Below are 9,583 nucleotides of genomic sequence, written 5' to 3'. Positions count from 1 at the left end.
CATTTAGAAACTTTGAAAATTGTACACGCTTGGCGCGGCTAGTGGACAGCGCACTCGTTCGTCAATTGCATTTGGCGCTTTAGTCGAAAAGGTCGGCCAACCCTGGTCTGCAAAGATTGCTAATCTACCCGTAGGTTAGTTATCTGCAGTAATCTAGAGTCAGTCAGCCGCTAGTAACGTAGGAGGCAGCTGTGAAGACATAGGTGCCGCATTGTGAGGTCATAATGAATACTTGTTAATTGTCGATAAGATCATAGTTGCATGAGAACGCACTTTACTCCATGCCATTGCTGTGCACAACATAAAAATTATAATGCGCCGTTTCAACACTGGCGCTGTACTCCTTACCGTAACACCCTCTAATATTAGACACGATAGATAAATTGTGAACTACTCTTGCTAAAGCGTAGGGTCATCCCTGCATAGCTATTGCTGATAAAGCAGATTACACTAAACTCAAAACGAACGTGATATTTTAGCTAAGCAGACTCCTGCAGGACTCCAAAACCAGACGTCTCAATTTCCTGAAAATGATTTACCCCAAAACACATCGTAAAATGACGATCCATGTATTTCGCGATAGCCCGTCAAGTAGAGACACGTTTGAGTACAATACATCCCACCGGTGAATCAGTAATTCAACAATTATTCATTCATTGTACGTAACTACCCTTTTATGCCAATCTTCGTAACCCTAACCGCTGCATCAAGACTTGATTATGGGTGTATCCAGGACAGTTGGAGCTTTCCCACCTCAACCAACAAATGATTGCCAGCGAACATGCGAAGTGGAGAAGCGAAAAGTTGCCCACACTGCCTTCAATTGAATCAACCTGTTCAACAGGGGCTTGCAAACAGAAGTTTGAGATTACATAGAACATATGCCACACAAAAATGACACCGTCACTACGGATCTACTTACGGGTTGCTTGTCCATTTGAGAACTCAGTATTGAAACATGTGTCAGGGGGGATGGAATTTCCCTCACAGCCGTCACTGACCACGAGTGTCCCACTAATTGATTGACATGCCACAAAACCCAATCTGTTCCGCCAAGCGACCACTGATCGAACCTTCGCCTGGATATCATTGATCTCTGTTCTGCCTCAATTATCCCTTGCGTCCCACAAAGATCTGGTTGTGGTTGGGAACATTGGACAAACATCCAACAGGCCAGAAAAGTCGAATGCCCACATCACACACTGTATTGGTCACCAACCCAAGTCAAGCGGCCGATTTGGAAAGGGGCAGGCTGATGGTGGATGTAGCCTTAAATATTCAAAAGAAGCACGTATTAGTACATGTAACATTCGATAAAAATATGATCATGACAACTTCTGTCACACCGGAGAGAAAGGCGGCTAAGACAAATTACAGCTAGTCAAACATTCACCAATGACATACATAAACAGCAGTTACCCATACTGAAAAGCAGTGTTTACAAAATAACCTTTAATAAACTAGGCATCAACAAGCATAACAATATCCATCACTTATTTCACAATCTAACTGTTATTACCAGAGCATTCACGAATTCATAATCGATAATTCTCAACAAAACAATGGCGCATATCACCAGTTTAACAGCACGAGTCATAGTAGGATGCCAGCGGATTATTTTGATCGGACCAAATCGTCGTGAATGTAAAATTATGAAAAGAATCGGTACTGTACAATGTATACGAGATGCCTTTGCTTCTGAAAGGAAATTTCGATTTTTACAGGAGCTATTCAACCGATGTCCCCCCCTTCAAAATCAAAATCAGAGATTCTCACTTTCAACTCTGGCTTCTGGATCGAGACCTGGAGCGTGACTTGGACCGAGAACGGCTACGACTTCTGGACTCCTTACGATCGCTACGCGGAGACGCAGACCGGCTCTTGCTTCTGGATTTTCTCTCATTATCGCCATTCTCTTCCTTATCCGGGACATCGTCCGCTTTGTCTTGATCGTTGTGGTCTTCCTCTGATTTCGATTTTCTGTCTTCAGATCTTGACCTTGAGCGGTCCTTCTTCTTGGCAGGCGAGCCTGAATCACTGCGAGATCTAGAACGTCCATTTCGATCGTCACGGCTTCGTGACCTTTTGCGCCCTCTGCTGCCACTTCTAGAGCGACTGCGACTTCCGGACTTGCTGCGAGACTTGCGATCTCGGCCGCGACTACGGCTTCTGCTACGAGATCTAGAGTCGTTACGTCTTTTACGGGAGTTATCTTTGGTTAATTTGATCCTTCTCCCGTTAATCTCAGTTCCGTCAAGCTTTTCAATTGCATGTTCCATCTCGCTTTTCGAAACAAATTCAACAACACCTTCGTTTTTACGATACCGATGAGCATCAGCAAAAGTAACCTCTCCCGCTTGTCTCATGTAGTCTTTCAAATCTTGCCAACTAACTCTCGAAGAAAGATTCTCCACGATTACACGGTACTCCGTATGGGACGGAGGGCCATATCCACCTCCACCACCGCCACCTCTTCTCCCGCCACCATGTCCATATCCACCACGGTCGCCACCGTATCCTCCGTAATCGCGGTACCTTGGTGGTGGAGGAGGTGGGTAATAGCCACCTACAAACGCTCCACCGGCACCTCGCGGGGTTCCTCTAGCGATCTCAATCACTATCCTCTCCCCGCAAAGCTCCTTTCCGCTTAAATCGTGTACGGCGTCGTCGGCATCTCTGTGATCATCAAACTCGACAAAACCGTACCCGTTCTTGAGCATTATTTCGCGGATCCTTCCATAACCCCGAAAAAAGCGTTCTATATCGCTTTCCCGAGCCCTATGGCTAAGTCTCCCCATGTAAATACGATTCGAAGACATAATACGACAGCTAAAAGACTTCCTCTTATTTTATCACAAGACAGCGAATCGCGGACTGAATGACGGGCGAGATCGAATAACAGCAGCCACGAGACAATGGTAGTCTCAAATCAGGCTTTTTTACGATAAGGTGACGCGGGAAGCGGTGATAGGAATATGAAATAAAACTCCTCGCCCGGAGCAATCGTATACAGTTCAGTGCCATCTCATGGGAAAACAGAAGTATGATATTTCATGTATAACCTAACAGTGATATGTTCCAGTGTTTCATATGTTCTTCAGATGTGATAACGTTGTATCGCATTTTCTCCATGGCAATCGCGCAATTCCTCTGGATCTGAGATATTTGATCGTAGGTCAGTCTGTTTTTCCAAGACATAATGGACTGCTGGACTAATTTTACGGTGCTGTACGGGTCCTTGGATTCCTTAAAATTTAGAGAAGCTATATTACCGTCAGTTTCTTCTTTCGTGCACATTAGACATTCCGGGCTTACGAACCTTTTTATGCATCTTTCCGTCGAACAGAAACGAATTTGTGATCCACAATTTCACCGATCCTGGTAAGTCTCGACCAATGAATCTAAAAATTTAGTGATATGTAATTAAAAGAAATTGCGGAACAGTTGGCGAAGGGCCATCGATTTCTATATTGCTATCATGAATACGCGGTTGCGGAGACGTATCGCTGTATTATTCCCCATAACTACCAACGAACAGAGCATACGCCATACATATGTTTCACGTGAGCTTACTTGTACATAATGTAAGCGTGCAACAATGGGTTCAAAGCGATATCTTCGTATCTGACTCGCAAATATCTTGATTTGCCATCTGTTTTTCAAAATCAAAATGATGAAAATGACTACGAGGAGGCCATGATTTGAACTTACCGCTATTCACTTTTGTGTCCATGAAGTCGATACTATCTGCAATTTCTTCGCAGAGTTTCAACGATGCTGAATTCACATCTCTAGCCGTTAATTCATCTGAGTCCAGGTCAATCCTTGAACCCAATATACCTCTGGGATCTCGCATCAAATGAATCAGGTAAACGTTCGGGTATGCGAGGAGTGGCACAACATCACGAATACTACACATCCTAATAATTTTGTATGCAACGAATGGGGCAGAATTGCACAGAGATGAAACTATTTCAGATCGGAGTGGATACCCACAAGTCGGATCAGCAGCAACAAATCGTGTCAACTCGTGAAAACTTGCGGTTTTGTTTCCTCGTCCACATGCCGCTGCATATCGGAAAAGGAGATATTTGTTTCTATTGCTGAAGCAAAGATTGTTCTGCAGACATTTAGCGTTTACGTCAGTGTGGTTTGATTGAAGAAGAGCATTCTTGTAAATTTGCGGCAGCGATGAAAAATTGCACTGGACAAGTTGATGAAGGAAATCAAATCTTTCACCGAGGAGTAGATGGCAATCCCGGGAAAATGGAGAAAGTGGTTCGAACAAATAGAAACAATGCTTGTTTTGGTTGAAAAATTCTCCGATTAGGGTGGAGCCAGATCGCTTAGTCGCATAAATAATAACTACTTTATGTGAGGTCTTGTCAAATGAAGCCACAGGGACTGTCGGCATTTCTTTATAGCTCGCAGCAAATGGCTCTTGAATTTCACTTGAGTAAACCCTCCATAATGATGTGTTCACAGTCTCTTTGAAGAATGGTCGTGACTTTCTCGCTCGACTATCATAATATACGCCTCGTATAAAATATAGAGAAAGGCATGCACCAAGTAAGAAAGTAATTCCTTTGTTCTGACGCCCTATTTTATTGCGCATATTATTATAAATTCTGCGCAGCTTCAGCAACATAGTCCACCGATTTCTTACAGCCATGCGCAATTAGCAGTAGGCTATTCTACGCCTTCTGCATTAGACCTATCTATATACCCTGCGGGTTTTTTGAGCCGCGAAAACAATGGAGGTACGAGCAGATCCAGTAACGCGAAATTCGACGCCGGTTTCCCAGTTACTGTTGTAAAAACCGTAAAACATTTTGAAAGTAACCTCGCGGCGCTACGTAGCCTCGGTACAGTATTGGCGACTTTAGCCTCCGACCACATCATCAATTCAGCATAATGGTAGGCCTAACGAAAATTAGACAATGACTTTATCACTAATGTTGAAACACTTTCGCTAGGGGCAATCTTGTCACGGAGCATCACCGTAATTTCCTTCCGATTAAACTTCATGAGGTTGTATCCGAGGGAATTCTGCAATTAATGTGAAGCTTATATACATGTGCTCACGTTGCGAATTTCATCTAAAAATTTTCAGATCAGACTTTCGCGGGTCACTTAAAATTACCTCCATGGTCACATTTCGCCTACCGCCACGATTTTAACAGCACCGCAACAGTCAATCACATAGAAAATTCTGCCAGTTTCTTACGAGTGAATGGCTTTATGTAGAACTAAGATAGAGCGCACGTTTAAGCAAAGCAAAGAAAAACAAACCGACTCCTATTTATGTGTACTTCAGGCTATCTTTGGAGGTATCAGCGAAACAAGTCAACTATCAGAAAAAGATGGCAAAGATGTGGCATCTATTTGTACATAGCATGACATGACATCTAAATACGATCTTATGATGCCGCGGTATTGTACCGCTCAAGAAATGTCTTTGCTGACTACGTTACGCCGTTACGGTCAACTCGATACTAGTATTAGGGCGTCTATGAGAGCAAAGCGGTATGTATTTACTGGTCTGGAATTTCAAAGACAGCCGATAGTATTTGTGACTGAAGGATTGACTTTTTACACTTTATTGGTAAAATTTTAACGAATTCCAGGCCACCCTGCTGACAAATCCTGCTCCTGAAATCAATGTAGTCTACCGAGAAAATCACGATTTATAAACAATGTATTCGAAATATTTATCAACAAGTAAAATCCGCAACGTTATCAGGAAAATAAAGAAGTCCAAGTCTGGAAGGATATTAATTCCAGTACATTATTCAAGAAAGTCCTCAAGCCGTCAATGATTGGATTGCCGCTCAGAGATATGTCCGGATTTTCCACATCCAATTCCGCGATCTTATCTCGAAGGATTGCAAACATGCCCTGAAAACAAAATGTTGAAAAGCTGATTAGAGACGGCGGCATCTCTATCTTCGCTGGAAAATATTGTCGATAAACAGAATCAAACTACGTTCACATAGTCAAATGGAAATGCAATATCCACTCAGGCAGACAATTTCATGAACTTCAGCAGATATGAACATAGAATTAGGTGACCTATCAAAACATAAGCTTAATATATTTGAGGACCAATTATTTAGAAAAATAAACCTCCGGACATTAGAGAGTTGTCGGCCTTCTCTTTCCAAAGCGAATACAAAAATATGATACAAGTAATACCAGTAAAAGCTAGCATTGCATTATTATCTCACGCAGCATTGTGGTTCATATTTCCCATGGTTTTGCTAATGTCTCGCATAACATGCGTATTTCATTTACATAGATTGTCACTCTCATTCGCACGATAACAAAGTTAAGTAATCACATTAGTACCTCTACTACCAACAAGCGATGGAGACAAAATTGACATTGTCAGTGTAGCTACTAAAGGCTGTCAGCAATTATAAGATACTTACTATTTCCGTTTTGTCCGTTTCTACGGCGACAAGGAAAAGCATAGCAGTCAGCTTCGGATTCACTACACTCTAAATATGTCGGAAAGATACCTTAATCGCACAAGTTATTTTGCAATTGGATTTCAATATTCTATTCGTCACGTAGTAGAATAGAAAAACATATCATTCCAAACAGAGGTTTAGAGCAATTACATCAGGCCAGATTGTAAAGGGTATAGTTCCTATATAAATTTTGCAGTTCGGCATAGTGACTGAATCTTAAGAGTCCGTTGAAGTGGTTATGTGTTTAGACTACTTTCACTTCTGCTTATTACTAAAAGTACTTTCCAAAATTTTAACTTTGAAAAGTATAAAATAGACTAGTAGTTAGTATCAGTAGTAGTAGTAGTTAGTATCACAATGAGTGAGATTGACGCAAGAGCCTCATGAAATAGCTCCCGTATCACGGTAATTGAATGTATTTTCGAAGAATATCTATTTGGGGTATCATTCGTTTTTTGTGTCAGTCACGAAGATACATCTTGCAATCTAGAAACTAGCCAACTTCGATTAATCGCTAAAGTATGCGACCCTTCTACGAAATCTACTTTTGGGAACAACAGTTTTGACATGTCTTCGATACTCCAAGTCTACTCATAATCAAGTAGAAATTCACAGCGTTACTTTTACTTCTATTGGAGTAGCAACGCCAGTGATAACACATAATTTCTCCGTGATTCAGATCTCTGATACACAGGAGATAACGACGACCCTAGAATAACCCATACCAGATATTTCTTTGTCTCGCTAGCATTGATGAAGTATCTTCCGTGATCCTTGAATTTCGCCAGAAGAAGCTTCTGCACGGTCAGCGCCCATGGCACGCCCATCGCCGCCGTGTCGCAAAGCACCGCCCCGCGCTTGTCCAGATTTTCGAGAGGTATTTTCTGACAGTGCTTCAGCAGGTGTTCGAAATCTTCGATGGTCAGCAACGACGGCTGGTTCTGCAACTGTATGTAGAGCGGAAATGTTAGACGAAAAGTTGAATGAAAAACATTCTGGGCTAAATCGAGTATTAGGATTCGAGATGGGTATTCGAGTATCACACAATATGATAACATGAGGGTATCGATGATATTGCAAGTACAGTTATGCACCTTTTTGTGACCATAAAGAATAGAATGCCATCTCTACATCATAATAAAGATAATATGGTGTTTTTTCGACCATACCTACTTATTAGACTTTGTGACAACGCTGTGGGTTGATCACGACTTCCTAAAAATGTAATGTCCGCTAACGTGCGTAGTTTTGTGCAACATGTTTTGTATCCTGTGATACGATCAATCGAGGTCTCAAGGCGTTGGGAAAAAAAACATTAAAAACTATAATTCTCTGAAATAATGCAACTTTTAATGGGAAGGGGCGTATAGTACCAATACTAGAAAAATCAAAATCGTTCCTCACTACTCAACTCGAACCATTACAATTATCATGTTGGAGTCGAATCATGTGTTCACCCTAGTGGTGGCGGAAACTGTTTCAATAAATCCAAGGCAGAATCAAGGATGATGTTCTGAAAACATTGGTATGAATCAGGGGTCACGATCTGATTTGAGATTTCGGAAAAAATCTTAATAAAGCATTTCGAAATGCTGAAATTGATTTCAATTTAACAATATTGTTGTTGCTATTCTCCTGTACCTAACATCGCTATTCCACATTAGCTGATACGGTTTCGACGATGGTATGATACAGGGCTGTAACCGAGTCACAAGGTTCCCAGTCACAAGTCAATCTCACTTTTATAGTCAAAGACTCGAGTCAAGTCGAGTCATTTTCAATTCACCACCGAGTCAAGTCCGAGTCCAAGTCACGGATAAGAGTGTCGAGTCCGAGTCACAGTATTTTGACTCGAGTCCGAGTCCAAGTCATTATGTTGACTGTTCAGTTCCCAGTTAATGTCATGTGAAACCCACTTTTTACAGGTCTGCTCAGCGATATCGAAAGCTTCGCATTCGTAATATGCTAATTTTCCTCACTTTGACCAGTTTCTGGTAGCATTTTCAAGTACCAGTACCGATAGACCAAATATCACTAGTGTGATAACTTTACTATTCTTCGAAATTACAATGAAATGCTCGTCTTGGTTACCCAGTCTCCAGTCATATGACTTGCTCCGAGTCATGCACAATGACTCGAGCCCAAGTCGAGTCAATACACAAATTGACTCAAGTCGAGTCATTTTTCATTTTTTAGAAAATGACTCGAGTCATTATAAACCTGGTATGATATGAATGGGCAATTGGGCATTAGGGTTGTTCAAAAAAAACTTTTCTTTCCAAATCTCACTCGCTTGGTGACTAAATCGTCAGGTTGTCTAAGAAAACGATGCACACCAAATTTGAGTCAATTCCAACCAGTAAAGGCCGTGCAATCTTGAATTGAAATTGATAATTTATCAGTAAAAATTAAAAAAAAAAAAAAATTCAAATTTTTCAAAGACCACGCAAAACAAATTTGAGTCAATTCCAACTAGTAGAAGCGGAGTTATTTGAGTTTTTCGTTGATAATCCCCGGATCAAGAATAATGCGAGAATTATCAACGAAAACTCAGATAACTCCGCTCCTACTAGTCGGAATTAAGTCAAATTTGTTTTGCATCGTATTTGAAGACAACCCAACAATTTCATAAGGTTGACAGAAAATTTTGACATTTTTTTTTTTAATTTTTACTAATAAATTAAAAATTTCAATTCAAGATTGCACGGCCTTTACTGGTTGCAATTGACTCGAATTTGATGTGCATCGTTTTCTTAGACAACCTGACGATTTAGTCACCAAGCGAGTGAGATTTGGAAAAAAAAGTTTTTTTTGAACAACCCTATTGGGCATATTGCCTTGAAGTGCAACAGCCCATAAACTGCCAAGACCGAGACGCTTAAAATCAACTTGGTGCTCTCCCACACGATCAAGCTTTACGAGGAGGTAGATTTTTAGCAAGCGCCGCATGTATAGCTAACCCCACTATCGAGTCGTTAGTCGTGGAAAAGTGTCGTCAAGTATTGTGTGCAGTGATGATTATGATATTTTGTTGTATTTCTATTTTAAAATATTATTTCTTTTGTGGTGATTATGCCCCTAGCTCATGTTAGATAGCACAGCGTTGTTCT

At 41.1% G+C, this 9,583-nt stretch overlaps 2 protein-coding genes and 1 pseudogene across 8 annotated transcripts in view; all 3 read right to left on the bottom strand.

Annotated features, from left to right (window-relative positions):
• Positions 1 to 553: 553 nt before the first annotated feature.
• Positions 554 to 2,822, bottom strand: LOC145446153 (serine/arginine-rich splicing factor 5 pseudogene; annotated as a pseudogene). Its single transcript, XR_013917217.1, has 2 exons — positions 1,777 to 2,822; positions 554 to 1,269 (listed from the first exon to the last, which is right to left on the bottom strand). The product of XR_013917217.1 is annotated as a serine/arginine-rich splicing factor 5 pseudogene (transcript).
• On the bottom strand, positions 2,822 to 4,888 carry LOC145446152 (carbohydrate sulfotransferase 1-like). The gene is made up of 4 exons (XM_080324390.1): positions 3,712 to 4,888; positions 3,574 to 3,652; positions 3,320 to 3,401; positions 2,822 to 3,246 (listed from the first exon to the last, which is right to left on the bottom strand). Exons 1-4 carry the CDS (start codon positions 4,670 to 4,672, stop codon positions 3,052 to 3,054), a joined length of 1,317 nt encoding a protein of 438 aa, XP_080180516.1. The 5' UTR covers positions 4,673 to 4,888; the 3' UTR covers positions 2,822 to 3,051.
• A 792-nt stretch (positions 4,889 to 5,680) lies between these two features.
• The window catches only part of LOC145446142 (KICSTOR complex protein SZT2-like), a 68,146-nt gene continuing 64,243 nt past the window's right edge, over positions 5,681 to 9,583 (bottom strand). For all 6 annotated transcript variants that reach the window (XM_080324367.1, XM_080324368.1, XM_080324369.1 and 3 more), the window contains 3 exons: positions 7,199 to 7,420; positions 6,432 to 6,500; positions 5,681 to 5,898 (listed from right to left, as the gene is read on the bottom strand). In XM_080324367.1, the coding sequence (XP_080180493.1) occupies positions 5,740 to 5,898; positions 6,432 to 6,500; positions 7,199 to 7,420 (450 nt within the window). In that variant the 3' untranslated portion in view covers positions 5,681 to 5,739. The remainder of the gene's footprint in view (positions 5,899 to 6,431; positions 6,501 to 7,198; positions 7,421 to 9,583) is intronic.

The sequence above is a fragment of the Botryllus schlosseri genome, chromosome 9, assembly GCF_051294905.1.
Source record: "Botryllus schlosseri isolate E-star chromosome 9, Bs_hap1, whole genome shotgun sequence".
NCBI classification, from domain to species: domain Eukaryota; kingdom Metazoa; phylum Chordata; class Ascidiacea; order Stolidobranchia; family Styelidae; genus Botryllus; species Botryllus schlosseri.
Note: the sequence above shows the minus strand (reverse complement) of the source record. Positions and strands in the feature narration are given on the sequence as shown.

Coding starts and splice junctions, on each gene's coding strand:
- LOC145446152 (XM_080324390.1), bottom strand. CDS start 4,672: ATGGCTGTAAGAAATCGGTGGACTATGTTGCTGAAGCTGCGCAGAATT. Junction 3,402..3,573: donor CACGCTTACATTATGTACAA/GTAAGCTCACGT, acceptor CTAAATTTTTAG/ATTCATTGGTCGAGACTTAC. Junction 3,247..3,319: donor ACGGAAAGATGCATAAAAAG/GTTCGTAAGCCC, acceptor CTAAATTTTAAG/GAATCCAAGGACCCGTACAG.